Below are 17,052 nucleotides of genomic sequence, written 5' to 3'. Positions count from 1 at the left end.
TTCTTAAGACCATCATTCTTACTCAAGGGTTCTGTAACTTCCTGTGGACCTAGAACTGACAGCTACAGATGGATCTCTGCATGTTCCATGGAGCCTGGGCTAATAAGTGAATTCAAACTCACTAAGGGGTACCCAGTGTGATAGTGTTTTTGTGTGGAGAATGTGGCTGTGTCTCCAACAAACACTTTATGATGTAATCACTGACATACTTTACCCAATTGTTAGGGTCCATGTGGTTCTTCTGAGAGAGCAGCAGATGCTCTACCCTGTGAGTCATCACCACAGCTCCTGCAGGTGGCTTTTGTTATTCCACAGGAGGTGCTGTAATAGGTGGACAAGATCACCTATGATTAAATAGAGAGATCTCAGGAGATGTGTGTTCACAGGGAACTTACTGAGCTTGCCTGCTCAACGTGTTAGGTTGCCAGGCATCCCTACAGAGTTCTGGTGTTCTGGACAGCTTCATCACCCGCCTGCTGGCGGTATGAGGATATCGTCTGGGAGAAATTGTGCAGATGACTGAAGCAGAAGTCCGAGGGCTGTGTATCACGTCTCGTGAAATTGTTCTTAGCCAGCCAACAGATGTGAACACAGGTTTCTTTTGGAGAGCAGGCCTGTGCAGTCCCAGAACCTAGGTGGAACAATTCAAGCTACCCTTTTTCCATGGCCAATCTCAGATCATATTCAGAAAGTATTTCTTGGGCTAAAGAGATGGCTTAGTGGTTAAGAGCACTGACAGCTCTTCCAGAGGTTCTGAGTTCAAATCCCAGCAACCACATGGTGGCTCACAACCATCTGTAATGAGATATGATGCCTTCTTCTGGTCTGTCTGAAGACAGTCACGGTGTACTTGTATACTATAAATAAATAAATAAATAAATAAATAAATAAATCTTTAAAAAAAAGAGTATTTCTTCCAGGTGATGGATTTCCAATTTATGAAATTGAACTAACTTACTGATGGTGGAAGTGACACAGAGAGTTAAAGTACAGAAGGAATAATCCAGAGTGTCCACCAACAGTTGCTGTCACATCAGGGCTTTTAAAAGCTCAGCTGCTAGAGAAGCAATGTAGTCTTTGGTCATTCTCAAGCTTAGGTCTTCTAGTCATTATAAGGTGACCATGACACAAAAAGAGTCATCTATATCAAAATAGAGAATAGTAACTAGATTCACACCACACTATCACATTACTACTGTATTTGAGGTTCTCAGTTAATATCTAAGAACCTGGAAGAGGCCTGGGTCTTGCTACGCATACTCATAATTTATGTCCCCATTGTCAGCTGAGATTCTTCATGCAGCCTGGGGTCAAGGAGGTCATCCCATAAAGCACAAAACACCCATCTCAGGTAAACATGTATGGTTTATTGAATCCAAAACATCCATGAATTTCAGGACACAATTAAATGTTGAAACCTAAGGATAATAGATAGAGAAGAGAATTAAGATTTCTAGTTCATAGATCCAGTAAACACCTTCAACAAATCATAGCAGCAAACTTCCGTACGGTAAAGAAAGAAAAGGCCATAAAGGTAAAACAAGCCTACAGAACATCAAACTAATTGTACCAGAAAAATTCCTCCATTCACATAATAATTAAGACGCTAAATGCACAGATCAAGAAAGAACATTAAAAGGGGTAAGGTATAAATATCTAGTAACAAATAAATTCAGACATATCTGAATTACACCAGACTTCTCAACAGAGATTCTAAAAGTCAGAAAATCTTGGGCAGATGTAATGCAGACACAGGCTCCTATATCCAGCATAATCCTCAATCACCATAAAAGGTGGAACCAGGATATTTCATGACAAAACCAAATTTAAAGAATTCTTTTCTGTAGGAAAGCACAACAGAGGCTAATAGGAGGAAAACTCCAAGACAATGAACTAAACTATACCCAAGAAAAACCAAGAAATTAATCTTCTGTCAATAATTTAAAAAAAGAGAAGCACACAAACATAATTTCACCTATAACCAGAAAAAGAAGGAATGCAGCAATCATTGGCTTTAATATCTGAACAGATCTTCTTTCCCTAATCCCCAAGCTCCCAGAGGCCAAACTGCCAGCCAAAGTGTATGCAAGGATGCTCTATGGTTCAGGTGAGGCCTGTTGCCCACCAAATGGAGATCCTAGAGGTGTGAGGTGGGAATGGATATGTGTGGGTGGGGAAGCACTGTCACATAGGCAAAGCTGAGCAGAAAAGGGATGTAAGGTTTGATGAGGGGAGTGTGGAAAGCAGGACAACAGTTGAAATGTAAATAAATAAAATAACCGTTTAATAAAAAATAGCCAAAAATAAAATAACAAATAAAAAGTTAAATGAAAATTAAACCAAACCAAACAAACAAACAAACAAAACCCCTGTAGTGTATTGGCCTAATGCTGCTTGTATTTTAATGCTAATTGTAGAACTCAAGACTGGTTAACCCCAAATAACTGACCCTGCTCCCAGTTAACTGTGATTATAATGAAGCCAACAGCCAACAGCTGCACAGCAGAGAGATGGGGGAGGTGAGCTTTGAGGGCTTTGCTAGAGAGGATCATGAGGAGGGAAGAAGGAAGAAGAAGCTGCCATAGAATAAAGGAAGAACACATGTGATGGAGAGGAGAGAGGAAGAGGACAGCAGCCATGGTTAAGGGAGAGGAGAGCCTGGTCCTGAGGGCTGTTAGAGGGGAACAAAGAGCAGCCAAGACGCTACATAGCCTGTAAGAGTTGAGCCTTATTGTTTGGAAAGTAGATCTGGTCCATGGAGGTCAGGCAGCTGCACAGCTACTGTGCTGACTAATGCACACTAAAAATAAATTTAACACAATATGAGTAACCAGTAAGACAGCTCTGTAGAGGATCCTAAAAGGAATACTTTACTTTGAAGGGAAGGACAAAACACCAGAGAACACAGGGGATAAATTAATAAAACTAGGAAAGTTAATCAAAGAAGACTGTGAAAACCACAAAAATTAACAAACTGACAAAATTTAATACATAGGTTTAAATAATAATTACATATCACTAAACTCAATATCTAGGGTGGTGGGGCATGAATTCTGCCATGGTCTGAACTCAGAAAGGTGGGGTTGGGAGAAACATGTCTGGTTAAATAGTCCACCCACATTGTGTCAATGTGATTTAATCTAAGGACAAAGAAGTGGAGCATCTCTCACGGCTTTCTTCTAACCCCTTGAAAGGATCACTGGGGTGTGGCCTCAGTACTTCATACTTCTTGCTAGGTCAGCGAAACTCAGGGAAGCTTGAGATTGTCATACAACAGTATTAGGCTAGATATACTGAGTAGATGATACTAAGTTGTTCAGATGGTGATACCCATTTGCATGTGTTCTTAATGTGGACCTAAGGAAAGAGAGATCAAGGTCCTTAGAATAGAAGGAACATTCCCAGTCCTTTTCTACCATTCCAGACTGAAAGGCTGGTAGGGAGAAAGTGGTAAATAATAAAGAATTAATAGATGACGCTTTGAATGAAGGTTTGGTTTTTGTGCTGGTTTAAGGGAGGGTCTCAAGTATCCCATGTTGCCCTCTCCCTGGCTGGCCAGGTTCACTTTGAGCTCAGATAAACCTGCTTCCACTTTCCAATAGATAGTCTTACAAGAGGGGCCTCCGAGGACTGTGAGGACAGCATTAGCCATTGACAGTTGAGGTGTGCAACCCACAACTATAGTTTTAGCCACTTTGTTCCATGTCTACCATCTATTTCAGATTGTTGCTGTTCTATGCCTGACAATCACGGACACAGAAAAATAACCTGATAGAGAGCAAGGACATGGTGATCACATCCTTGCCTCTGCTGTATGTTCTGGATGAGGTTTGTTAAAATTCCAATATTCCAAAAAGCTTTATATAGGGCCCATCACATTAAGGGTCACTGTGCACTGTTTCATCTAAAATGGCCTAATCAGAACTGACCGCCAGACAACACTTCCTGCGAAGTTCCTATGAGAAGCTTAAGTTTTTTGTGTTTTTTCTTCTTCCTTCCTTCCTTCCTTCCTTCCTTTCTTTCTTCCTTCCTTCCTTCCTTTCTTTCTTTCTTTCTTCCTTCCTTTCTTTCTTTCTTTCTTCCTTTCTTTCTTTCTTTCTTTCTTTCTTTCTTTCTTTCTTTCTTTCTTTCTTTCTTTCTTTCTTTCTTTCTTTCTTTATAGGTTTAGAGGAATGTATTTTGGGCCACGGATCTGCCCCTAGTATCTTAGCTATGGATGTGATCAATCAGTGTTAGTGTGTGCATTCAATAAAATGTCCATTTTTGACTAAGGTAGATGCTTCTGTATTTTGTGGGGTGACCCATTGTCAATGTCTAGTGAGTTGGGGCCCTGGGTATGGTCGCTTACCCCAGGACACAGGGGATGCAGAGCAAAGGCAGAAGAAACTGCATGCAGTTGCAAGCTTTATTAATCCTTATTAAGCTAAGAATATGCATTACTACAATTTTCATTGTGTCAAGATACCATAAGATCATTATTCCCAGGATACCAGGAACAATGAGGGAAGATTAAACAAAGAAAAACGAATAAACAAAAGCTTCTTCTAAAAATATTCATATAACAAATCACCTCTCTTATTATAATCAAAATATACTCACCATTACCAAGAGAGCGTTAGAACCACTTCCACAGAAATGGGACACAGCAGAAGATAGCTTAAGGCCAAGTGAGAAAAACATTTTCTTCTCCAGGGCGGCATTCCAGCCCCTACTTGAATCTGTCACCAGGCCTTTCTTGACCCTGCCTGGGAGCTGCATCTCTATGTCTTAACAATTCCTTCTTTTTTCTTTTGTTTTAAAGTAACACTTTACATAACATAGCTAAAGGTCCTTGTAGGGGTTTAGTCATGTAAAAATAAAGCAACATAATACATAATGTACATAAGATTATGGCAAAACTAGCTCCTCCCAAGCTATGGAAAATCCTTTGAAGCCAAGCCTTGGGATCTAATCCTGTCAATTGATCAGCCAATAATTTAGCTATTTCCATAGGGGTAGTATCTTCTAGCTGTTTACCAAAAGACATTCGAACATCATATTTCAAGGCATTAATTACTTTTAGAGCACTTTCATTACCCTCTAAATAGGCTTGAATTAACTTCCAATCATGTTCTGTGTCATTATCCATATATTTACTAACAGAAAAGTAGTAGGATTTCATCATGATAAGCAATATAAGCCCGATAACTGGCATTGGCCGCAGCAGAAGAAACCATGACTAAAACACACATTGCTAAGAATAAGTGCTCAGCAGTAAAGGACTTTCCTGAAGGGGACAAAATTATTCCTTTCAGTGCTTAATCGCTTCACCTTACCCCATATAGGTAATAGGGTTGTCACTACACGGATCCTTATCCATTGTTGTTTGTGGACACTAATAGAAGCCAGGGCCTCAGTAATGGAGGACAGACACCTCCTCATCTCCTGAGAACATCCATCAGGAGAAAATGTAGCTGGTTTAACTGGATTCCTTTGAGGGTAGGGAGCAGTTCTTATTATTCTGTGCTTGGATCCATCTCCCAGGTAAACAGAATAGTCTCCCATCCTGTAATGAGACAAAACCCTCTCCCCTATATACAATGATGTCCCTTCCTGCCATTCAGCATCCCGTGCAATTTTTATCCATACTGTCTGTTCCATGCCTTCTGGGGGGAAGTTCAACAAAGTGTCTATCTGCTCTTGATATAACTTCACCTTGTGGTAAATTAAGAAAATTAATAACGTATAATGCTTGTGCCAATATAGCTCTGGGACTGGTCTGCAAACTCCATTCAGGTTGCCTAAGGCCATCTCTTTTCCCCCTTTTTAATTTTATAATTTGTCATTTCAGGGTATGGTGAATTCTTTCAACAAAAGCTTGTCCTTGTGTATTGTGTTCTGTACCAGTAATATGTACAATATGATATCGTTGACAAAATTGTTTATATTGATAAGAAATATATGTTGGTCCATTATCAATTTTAATTTTAGAAGGCAGTCCCATAACAGCAAAAGTTTCCAATAGATGCTGTATAACATGAGCAGTGCGTACTCCTGGCAATGGTGTAGCCCACATAAATTTTGAAAAATTATCTATGCTTACATCTATATGTGAAAGGCGACCAAACTCAGAAATATGGGTTATATCGATCTGCCACGATGTATTAAGTTGCATCCTTCTGGGATTAATTTGAGATGGAACACATTTTATACGTGAAGACTGACACATAGGACAATTAGCAATAATTCGTTTGGCTTGAGAATAGGGAAGCTTATATTTAATATGTAAATATCCTGTATTGGCATGATTATGACTGATTTCTTCTGGGGTAGCAAATGCCACTAATTGATCTACCATAGGATTGCCAAGTGTTAAAGATTCTGGAAATTTTGAATGTGATCTAGTATGTGTAATGAATATTCTAGAGTTTCATAATAACAATAGTCCTTTAATATGTGAGAATAACATTTAATATATGCTTAGATGTAGAAACAACAGCAGTCGCAATATTCTGTACTACTCCTACAACATAAGCAGACTCAGCTATAATATTTTTACATCATGAGTAAAATCCTGGAATACATTAATTACCGCTAATAATTCATTTTGTTGTACTGACCCAAAAGAAGATTCTTGTCCCCAAAATTAATCTTTGGTCCAATAAGCCATCTTGGTGTTAGAGCCATCTGTAAACACAGTAAGGGCTGATGGTAATGGATCAACAGAAATTAGTGTATTTATCAATTTTTTTTTGTTTTTTAAAGCAATCCCACAATTTACTATGGTGAGGATGAAATTCAATATTTCCAGTGTAAGAAATCATGGCTAATTGAAAAACCTCAGACATCTGCATTAAATATTCCCCTTTATCTTTGCTTAATGGGAAAACAATAGCAGCACAATCATATCCCCACAGAGTAACAGGTCTTTGTATGCCTTGCTGAATAATTAAAGAAATTTGTTCCTCATTATTTGTTAATGTTTGGTTAAAGTTTTATTTAATATAAACCCATTCTAAAGGCAACACATCCTGAGCGAAAGCGCCTGTAGGATATTCAAGAGTATTTAAACATATAATTTAATAACTCTATCTGGATCAATACGTGCCAAATATGCATCTTTCCATTTTCAGAAAAGATACCCTTGCATGCCTTCATATAAGCATTAATATCCCCAGCCTCCTTTATAGGTAATAATGCTCTCCTGTAATCTTCATTAGCATTTTCAAAAGCAAGCATTTGCAGCAGTTGTCCTCCAGCTTCTTCTCCTACCATTGTTCTTTCCAATGTTAATTTTAATATACATAAAAACTTAATATATGGTTCATAGAAAGCTACTACCTTTTTCAACCAACCAGTATCATCCTTTATAATAAGTCGGTTGGGCCACACCTTGAATCAATGCTGGCCTAATTATAGGAAAAGAAAAGGCAGGTGAATTTGTCATTATCATCTTGTGAATCTAATGGTCAACATGCCATCCTCGGGAAACGACTTAGAAAAACCTGCTTCAGGCAATGGTGCAGAGGGCAAAACTTTTACTTTCGTTTTGTCTTAATGAAGCTCTAGCTTCTTGTTCTGTATTCGTTATTACCCTGTCCGCATGCATGGCCTTGAACACAGTAAAAATTACAGCCCAAAGAGACCAGAAATTGGAATCTTTTTGCTCTGCCTGACAGCCTTTTTCACCTTAACTTTCACTTTGACCCAGATATCAGAATCCCTGGAACCCTCGTCAGGGAACCATGGAGTTTACTCTTGCTGTCTCTAAACACTTTTCTAAACCAGACTGATAGACATGTATTCCCTGCACTCTTAAAGATGCTTAAGCATAGCGAGATGAAGAGAAGATTTATCTTGTCCCATTTCCTTGTAATAAATTGTACTTACCTTATCTGACTGTCCAGACTTACCTTCAGGGACCCTGTTCCAGTGCCATAGGTCGACATCTAGGGTGTTGGGAGCCCTGCGTCCGGGCGCATTCGTTTCTGTGTTTCCCGATGCTCAGTGGCCATGCCACTCCAGCATGCTTTGAAATGAACCAGTCCGCCGACACCACCACCACCACCACCACCACCACCACCACCACCACCACCACCACTACCACCAATTTGGTTTTGTAAATAAAGTTTTATTGACATCGCCATACTCAGCATTTACATCCTGTTCAGTGCTGCTTCTGGCTGCAGCTGCAGGGCTTAGGAGCCACAGAGTCCTGTAGGCTCCCAGAGCTGAGAGCATTGACCTTTTGCCTTGTTTGTGAAAGAGGTGACTGACCCCTGTGCTCGAGGTGGCCTTTCCGTGCCCTTTAACCCATAGCATAGGTCTCTGTGCCATCCTCTCCCTTTGCTATGGTGTGCACTTCCTGGTACATTTCCGTTAGCTCTTGACATTTCCAGAGCATTGGGTCTTGCAAATTGAATTTGCATGGCACCAGGAATAGACCTGATGGCAGGGTGTGGGACACTCCCTATGGGGAACCCTGCCCAGGGGCATAAGCTTACTTTTCCAGTCAACTCCCTGAACAGTGAGCCTTTGTGGGACAAGGTACTTCACGACATGACTTGACCTCTCTGCAGTGCACCCAATCCCTGCTTGGCTCAGATGTCCCCCAGAGAGGTTGTGTGTGTGTCCCCAGTAGAGGCAGCACTCTGTGTGGTGGCATTGACATGGCATCCAGGAAAGTCAAAACCAGAGGGACATGTCGGGCAGTTGGAAGCAGATGTCTGGGTCCATGGAGAGAAGGATGGACTAGACACTCCTACAGGGGGTGAGCTGAGACGCACTTCCTTGGCTTTTTCACAGCCGTGTAGGCTGCATGCCATGCTGTGTACCCATGCTGAGCTGAAGCCCCAGGCTTTGAGTCTCCCACAGCTGCTGTGTCCTGGGTCCAGGGTAGGATTAAGCAGACTTCAGCAGGAGAAAGGTGAAAACCCTGGTTGCAGGGTAGGGATGGCACAGTCATAAAACTCCTGCACATGAGGCACCTGACTTAGAGCCGTATAGCAGCTGTGACAAACCAGCTCTGGTGACACTCATCTGCAATGCCAGGCCATGGCGGGTAGAGGCAGTAGGATCAGTTGTTTAATTATCCTTGGCTACACGGCAAGTTCGAGGCCAGCCTGGGCAACATTCTCTATGAAAATAAGACAAAACTAGGTCTTGACTCTGAGCATCACTGCCTGTACCTGGCATGGTTGCCCCACCCCAGGTAAGAAACCCTCTGTCCAGAGGCCATAACTGCAGGAGACCCCTGGCCAAGTGTCTATACAGCGCCCTGTTTGACTGGTCTGTGCTGAGGACCAACCACGCTCTCCTCAACAGGAAGGACATGGGAGAGGCTGTTTCTGTGAGGTCCCGGGCCCTGAGACGGCCAAGAATAAACCCTGTCCTTGGGAAAGCCATGGAGACTAGGAACCCAGGGGATCTCTGCAAACACCAGGGCTGGCAGGGGACTCTGATCCTTTACAGCAGCTGCTCTCAATCTGTGGGTTCTACATCAGAGCTCCTGCACACCAGACATTTACACTACAGTTCCTCACAGTAACAAAGTTACACTCATGAAGTAGCTCTCCAATAAGTTTATGGTTGGGATCACAACATGAGGAACTGAAATAAAGAGACACAGGATTAGGAACGGTAAGAACCGCCATTCTATAGGAACCCAGGCATCTGTACTCGGTGTCTGGAAGTGTGATAGGCTAGACTTCACCCTCAGCGATGCCAGCATGTGGGCACCAAGCCCTAGGTTCCACCCCAATGCTTACTGGATATGTGCAGGCCTGGTTCCATCAAGAAGTAATAAAGGAACCCTTGGTAAAAAACACTGGGTACCAAACAGGTCAGGAAAACACACCCCCTCTGCTGCAACTCCTCTCAGGAGGGCTAGTCTTCCCAGGAGGCCCCGGCTATAACCAAACCTTGTCTCCCAGTGCTTGCCCATTGGTGTCTTGGCCATATTCAGATTTGAGGACTTTGAACAGAATAGCTTCCAGCAGATTTGCATCAATGAATCCAACAAGCAGTTGCAGTCCTACTTCACCCAGCGCATCTTCAAGCTGAGGCAGGTGAGAGTGGACACCTATTCCCCAGCCCAGCCCGGCCATCACCCTGAATGTCAGCGATGTCCCTCAGTATCAGCAGGATGGGGCCTGGGCACAGTAGGTTCCCCAGGACCTAAAGCTATGTCCTTGAACTAAGTGCCGTGCTCAGCCCTTCCAGCCTCTTTCAACCCTTCTGGATGCTCAACTGCTCCTGCAGCAAGGCATCAGTGTGCACATTCTGTTATGTCATTTGTGTGTGTCTACAGGTGGTCAGAGCCTGTCCCCTCTGTTCCTTTCTTTTGCTGTATTTGCCTTTCTGAGGAGGCAGGACTCACAGGTATGGGAGGCAGCCACATGCATATTCTGCAGCCATGTCTGACTCCTCTGAGGCTCAGTCCCACTTACACACCTACCCTCCAACCTCCCCACTCCATGTCACCCCTGGAGCTCTGTAGACCTTCCTGCTTTCTGTCTTTATATAACTGGTGACACTGCAGCCCTCAGTGGTGTCATACAGTGTTAGTTTGTCTTTGCACTGCCTGGAGGTCTGACTTAGGAGAATGGCTACCATTCTCATTCCTGTTCAAGGGTCAGAATCTGAATCCTATGTAAGGCTGAATAATATTCCAGCACATGGCTGTGCCATGTTGAATTTACACAGTCACCTATGGATCTTATATTTTGGCTTGTAAACACACACATATAAGACACAAGTGACACCCAAGTGGAGAATTGCTGGAGTCCTCCATGGCTTTCTGAACCGTCTGAGAGACCATCCTGTCCACAGTGTATAGGGCACCATCTACTCATAGCTCACACAGCATGAGAAGATTAGGGAGGGTTAACCTGGCTTCTCTGTCTCCTACTTTCTGCCACACTAGCCCTAGCATCTTTCTGTATTGCAGTGAATGTTTAGAACCCAGGAGGATTCCAGCTTCCTTGCTCAAATATAGCAAGTTCTTCCTTGCCTGCTTTGAGACTGAGTCTCATGCAGCCCAGGCTGGCTTTGATCTCACCATTAGTTAAGACAGCCATGAACTCCTGGTTCTCATGCCTCAGACGTCTCTGAGTGCTGGGTGACAGGTATGCACCACTCTTAAGTCCTGCCACTGGGACAAGAGTGAGCAGAGCCAGCTCTGAAGCACACACTTTGCTGGTGTCAGTGATGACTGACTTATGATCCTGTCTTCCTTGCCCATGGCCCTTCTCCTTGGTGCATGCCATCCTTCCTCCCTGTGACTCATGGGGACACCAAGCCTGAGGATGTCAGGAAGAAGTTTACTTACTTCACTGGGTTGGAGGCTGTTAGGTTCCTGCGTCAGTAGGTGAGATTCAAGCTAGAAGGTTTGTGGCATGAGAAACTGGAACAGAACTGGAATGGCAGGAACAATCGTCGCCTGGCTCTGAGAAGACCAGGTGGGCAGAAACTCATCGTTGGGCAGGTAGTGAGCTCAAGACCAGCCTGGGCATTGCTCAGCGCATGTGAACAGGTGTGCTTACATGGACATGTGTTTCCCCCACATGGTCACCACTTATCCAGGCACGGTGAATACTCCAAGGAGCTTTTTATGTTTTAACATTGTGTGTGTTTGTATGTCCATACATACATATACACACATACATTCGTACATATACACGAATACACGTACATGAAAACACATGCATATACATGACCACACACATTCATGCTCACACACAGATACATACACACCTACATGCATACACACATACACACACATACACACATACACACATACATGCATACACACATACACATATACATACACACATACAATACATATACACACATACAAATACACCTATACACACATATAGACAGACATATACACACATATACATATACACGTATACACATACATACATACACACATTCATATGCACACATACATACAGACATATACATATATACTCACATACATGTAAGCACATGAGTGGAAGCCAGAGGACAGCTTGGCCCTTGGTTCTCTCCCTTTTACCACGTGGGTCCTGGGGATTGAGTCAAGCTCATCAGACTTGACAGCAAGCCCCTTTAACTGTAGAGCCCTCTTGTTCTCTGCCAGTCACCTCTTTCCACAAATTCTATCCATGGTGGAATGTTTACAGTTGTTATTCTCATGATTCCTTCAGCAATATCGCAGACATCATTTACACTGCATTAGGAGTTATAATTCATGTAGATGTCAGGAGAGCTGGAGGCGTGGATCAAGAAGAGAGCCCACTTTCAATGTCATTATGTGGTATTGCCTTAGGCCCTTTTATACACTCCCCTGGCTTTGTCTGAGTATATGTTTGAGGTCTCTCTATGACTGTGCAAAGAAGTAAGAGCTAGGGCTGGGCCACAAAATAGGAAAGTACTTGTTCATCCAAAAACAAAAACAAAAAACAAACAAACAAACAAACAAAAATAGCTCTAGGGTTAAATATTGGTGCTAGTACTGAACTACACAGCCAGAAGGTATTTTTCTAAGTAAATAACGCAATATTGGGGATGACAATATGATCAAATATCCTACAACATAAGTTTGCAATGTTACCTGCATTTTATAAATCAAGTCTGACCACCGTTTTGGTTGTTTCCAATCATGTCTGAGTGCATCATCACGGGAATCCCAAGGAAAATCAGAAATGGGTTCTTGAAGCTGTTGCACAGGGCCAGTATAGACCTAAATACCACAGAGGAAACCTTGATTCTTATCACAAGAGATCATTCACCATCCCTCTTGTCACATAACTTATGACAAGACGTCACCTTTCTTAAACTTAGCCTTTTTCCCAAGTGCTGCAGAAGGGAAGATCTGGTGTCAAGGGGTCTGGATTCAAACCACAGGACACTGAATTCATTTAAATAGGTGTAGTTCATTGAATGCACACACCAATACAGTTCAACCAGAGCAACAGCTCACAACTGTGTACTGGACATTGCTAGGCCCCGCTCATTGCAAAATCCACATGGGCTCATGCACAAGTGTTGCGAATGCTTCGGTCTATGGGCCCTGACTGAGGCCATTTTACACATAATTGTTCCAATTTTCCTTGAATCTATTGGGTCCTATGTGAAGAATATACTTGGGGAACTTGTTAAGATTAACAAACCTCATAACATACAGAACATAACAGGGTATGTGACCAGAACCACACAGTTCAACGTCAGAGTTTTTTGTTCTTTGTTAGTGTTTTTCTTGGCATCCATGATGTGGAGAAGTATTACAGAACAATAGGAAAGAGCTGGCTGCTGTGTAACAAATTCACTGCTATTAAGGTAGGTATGGGGGCAAGACCTCAGCAGTAGCCCTTAAGATGGGAAGGAGGTTCCTCAGAAAATTGGACATTGAACTGCCTGAGGATCCAGCTATATACCTTTGGATATATACCCAAAAGATGCCTCAACATATAAAAGAGACACGTGCTCCACTATGTTCATCGCAGCCTTATTTATAATAGCCAGAAACTGGAAAGAACCCAGATGCCCTTCAACAGAGGAATGGATACAGAAAATGTGGTACATCTACACAATGGAATATTACTCAGCTATCAAAAACAACGAGTTTATGAAATTCGTAGGCAAATGGTTGGAACTGGAAAATATCATCCTGAGTGAGCTAACCCAATCACAGAAAGACATACATGGTATGCACTCATTGATAAGTGGCTATTAGCCCAAATGCTTGAATTACCCTAGATCCCTAGAACAAACGAAACTCAAGACGGATGATCAAAAGGTGAATGCTTCACTCCTTCTTTAAATGAGGAAAAAGAATACCCTTGGCAGGGAAGGGAGAGGCAAAGATTAAAACAGAGACTGAAGGAACACCCATTCAGAGCCTGCCCCACATGTGGCCCATACATATACAGCCACCCAATTAGACAAGATGGATGAAGCAAAGAAGTGCAGGCCGACAGGAGCCGGATGTAGATCGCTCCTGAGAGACACAGCCAGAATACAGCAAATACAGAGGCGAATGCCAGCAGCAAACCACTGAACTGAGAATAGGTCCCCTATTGAAGGAATCAGAGAAAGAACTGGAAGAGATTGAAGGGGCTCGAGACCCCATATGTACAACAATGCCAAGCAACCAGAGCTTCCAGGGACTAAGCCACTACCTAAAGACTATACATGGACTGACCCTGGACTCTGACCCCATATGTAGCAATGAATATCCTAGTAAGAGCACCAGTGGAAGGGGAAGCCCTGGGTCCTGCTAAAACTGAACCCCCAGTGAACTAGACTATGGGGGGAGGGCGGCAATGGGGGGAGGGTTGGGAGGGGAACACACATAAGGAAGGGGAGTGGGGAGGGGGATGTTTGCCCGGAAACCGGGAAAGGGAATAACACTTGAAATGTATATAAGAAGTACTCAAGTTAATAAAAAAATAAACCATTCTGGAAATCAGTCTGGAGGTTCCTCAGAAAATTGGACATTGAACTGCCTGAGGATCCAGCCATACCTCTCTTGGGCATATACCCAAAAGATGCCTCAACATATAAAAGAGACACGTGCTCCATTATGTTCATCGCAGCCTTATTTATAATAGCCAGAAACTGGAAAGAACCCAGATGCCCTTCAACAGAGGAATGGATACAGAAAATGTGGTACATCTACACAATGGAATATTACTCAGCTATCAAAAACAACGAGTTTATGAAATTCGTAGGCAAATGGTTGGAACTGGAAAATATCATCCTGAGTGAGCTAACCCAATCACAGAAAGACATACATGGTATGCACTCATTGATAAGTGGCTATTAGCCCAAATGCTTGAATTACCCTAGATCCCTAGAACAAACGAAACTCAAGACGGATGATCAAAAGGTGAATGCTTCACTCCTTCTTTAAATGAGGAAAAAGAATACCCTTGGCAGGGAAGGGAGAGGCAAAGATTAAAACAGAGACTGAAGGAACACCCATTCAGAGCCTGCCCCACATGTGGCCCATACATATACAGCCACCCAATTAGACAAGATGGATGAAGCAAAGAAGTGCAGGCCGACAGGAGCCGGATGTAGATCGCTCCTGAGAGACACAGCCAGAATACAGCAAATACAGAGGCGAATGCCAGCAGCAAACCACTGAACTGAGAATAGGTCCCCTATTGAAGGAATCAGAGAAAGAACTGGAAGAGATTGAAGGGGCTCGAGACCCCATATGTACAACAATGCCAAGCAACCAGAGCTTCCAGGGACTAAGCCACTACCTAAAGACTATACATGGACTGACCCTGGACTCTGACCCCATATGTAGCAATGAATATCCTAGTAAGAGCACCAGTGGAAGGGGAAGCCCTGGGTCCTGCTAAAACTGAACCCCCAGTGAACTAGACTATGGGGGGAGGGCGGCAATGGGGGGAGGGTTGGGAGGGGAACACACATAAGGAAGGGGAGTGGGGAGGGGGATGTTTGCCCGGAAACCGGGAAAGGGAATAACACTTGAAATGTATATAAGAAGTACTCAAGTTAATAAAAAAATAAACCATTCTGGAAATCAGTCTGGAGGTTCCTCAGAAAATTGGACATTGAACTGCCTGAGGATCCAGCCATACCTCTCTTGGGCATATACCCAAAAGATGCCTCAACATATAAAAGAGACACGTGCTCCATTATGTTCATCGCAGCCTTATTTATAATAGCCAGAAACTGGAAAGAACCCAGATGCCCTTCAACAGAGGAATGGATACAGAAAATGTGGTACATCTACACAATGGAATATTACTCAGCTATCAAAAACAACGAGCTTATGAAATTCGTAGGCAAATGGTTGGAACTGGAAAATATCATCCTGAGTGAGCTAACCCAATCACAGAAAGACATACATGGTATGCACTCATTGATAAGTGGCTATTAGCCCAAATGCTTGAATTACCCTAGATCCCTAGAACAAAGGAAACTCAAGACGGATGATCAAAATGTGAATGCTTCACTCCTTCTTTAAATGAGGAAAAAGAATACCCTTGGCAGGGAAGGGAGAGGCAAAGATTAAAACAGAGACTGAAGGAACACCCATTCAGAGCCTGCCCCACAGGTGCCCCATACATATACAGCCACCCAATTAGACAAGATGGATGAAGCAAAGAAGTGCAGACCGACAGGAGCCGGATGTAGATTGCTCCTGAGAGACACAGACAGAATACAGCAAATACAGAGGCGAATGCCAGCAGCAAACCACTGAACTGAGAATAGGTCCCCCGTTGAAGGAATCAGAGAAAGAACTGGAAGAGCTTGAAGGTGCTCGAGACCCCAAAAGTACAACAATGTCAAGCAACCAGAGCTTCCAGGGACTAAGCCACTACCTAAAGACTATACATGGACTGACCCTGGACTCTGTCCCCATAGGTAGCAATGAATATCCTAGTAAGAGCACCAGTGGAAGGGGAAGCCCTGGGTCCTGCTAAGACTGAACCCCCAGTGAACTAGACTATGCGGGGAGGGTGGCAATGGGGGGAGGTTTGGGAGGGGAACACCCACAAGGAAGGGGAGGGGGGAGGGTGATGTCTGTCCGGAAACCGGGAAAGGGAATAACACTTGAAATGTATATAAGAAATACTCAAGATAATAAAAAAAATAAAATAAAATAAAAAAAAATAAATAAAAAAATAAAAATAAAAAAATAAAAAAAATAAAAAAAAAGATGGGAAGGAGATGATGTGTTTGGTAACTGAAAGGAGCTGCCTCAGCTGTGTTTCTCTGCCTGCTCAGTGCCCATTCAACATCACTCTGTCCCTGAAGAGGAACTCAAGGTCTGCCCCTGCTGCCTGTGAGCCAGGAAGAGGCACAGAAAGGCAAGGCCACAGCACTGGTTTCCAATCCCTCAGTAATGCTGGATTTCCAATAATGTACTTGTATACACAAATACAGTGTGGTAAGTTGCAATAGATACTAATCATTTCTCACATAGGGCAGCAGTTGATTGACTACAACTAATTCTATTAAAAAAAAGAAACCTGGCTCTTGTAGAAATATACAAAGAAATATCTAGGATGGTGGGGGATGAATTCTGCCATGGACTGGACTCAG

General features: G+C 42.9%; 2 protein-coding genes across 4 annotated transcripts in view; one reads left to right on the top strand and one right to left on the bottom strand.

Annotated features, from left to right (window-relative positions):
• Window positions 1–7,949, bottom strand: part of LOC147999123 (disks large homolog 5-like) — an 85,187-nt gene extending 77,238 nt beyond the window's left edge. Inside the window, exons 1-2 of the mRNA XM_087596170.1 lie at window positions 7,870–7,949; window positions 6,600–6,666 (exon numbers count right to left, since the gene is read on the bottom strand). Of these exons, the coding sequence (XP_087452296.1) occupies window positions 6,600–6,666 (67 nt within the window). The 5' untranslated portion in view covers window positions 7,870–7,949. The remainder of the gene's footprint in view (window positions 1–6,599; window positions 6,667–7,869) is intronic.
• LOC147999107 (uncharacterized) overlaps window positions 1–17,052 on the top strand; it is a 924,037-nt gene that overhangs the window by 552,576 nt on the left and 354,409 nt on the right. The gene's annotated exons all lie outside the window — the stretch shown is intronic.

This window comes from Rattus norvegicus, chromosome 19 (assembly GCF_021556685.1).
Source record: "Rattus norvegicus strain SHRSP/BbbUtx chromosome 19, alternate assembly SHRSP_T2T, whole genome shotgun sequence".
Lineage (NCBI taxonomy): Eukaryota > Metazoa > Chordata > Mammalia > Rodentia > Muridae > Rattus > Rattus norvegicus.
Note: the sequence above shows the minus strand (reverse complement) of the source record. Positions and strands in the feature narration are given on the sequence as shown.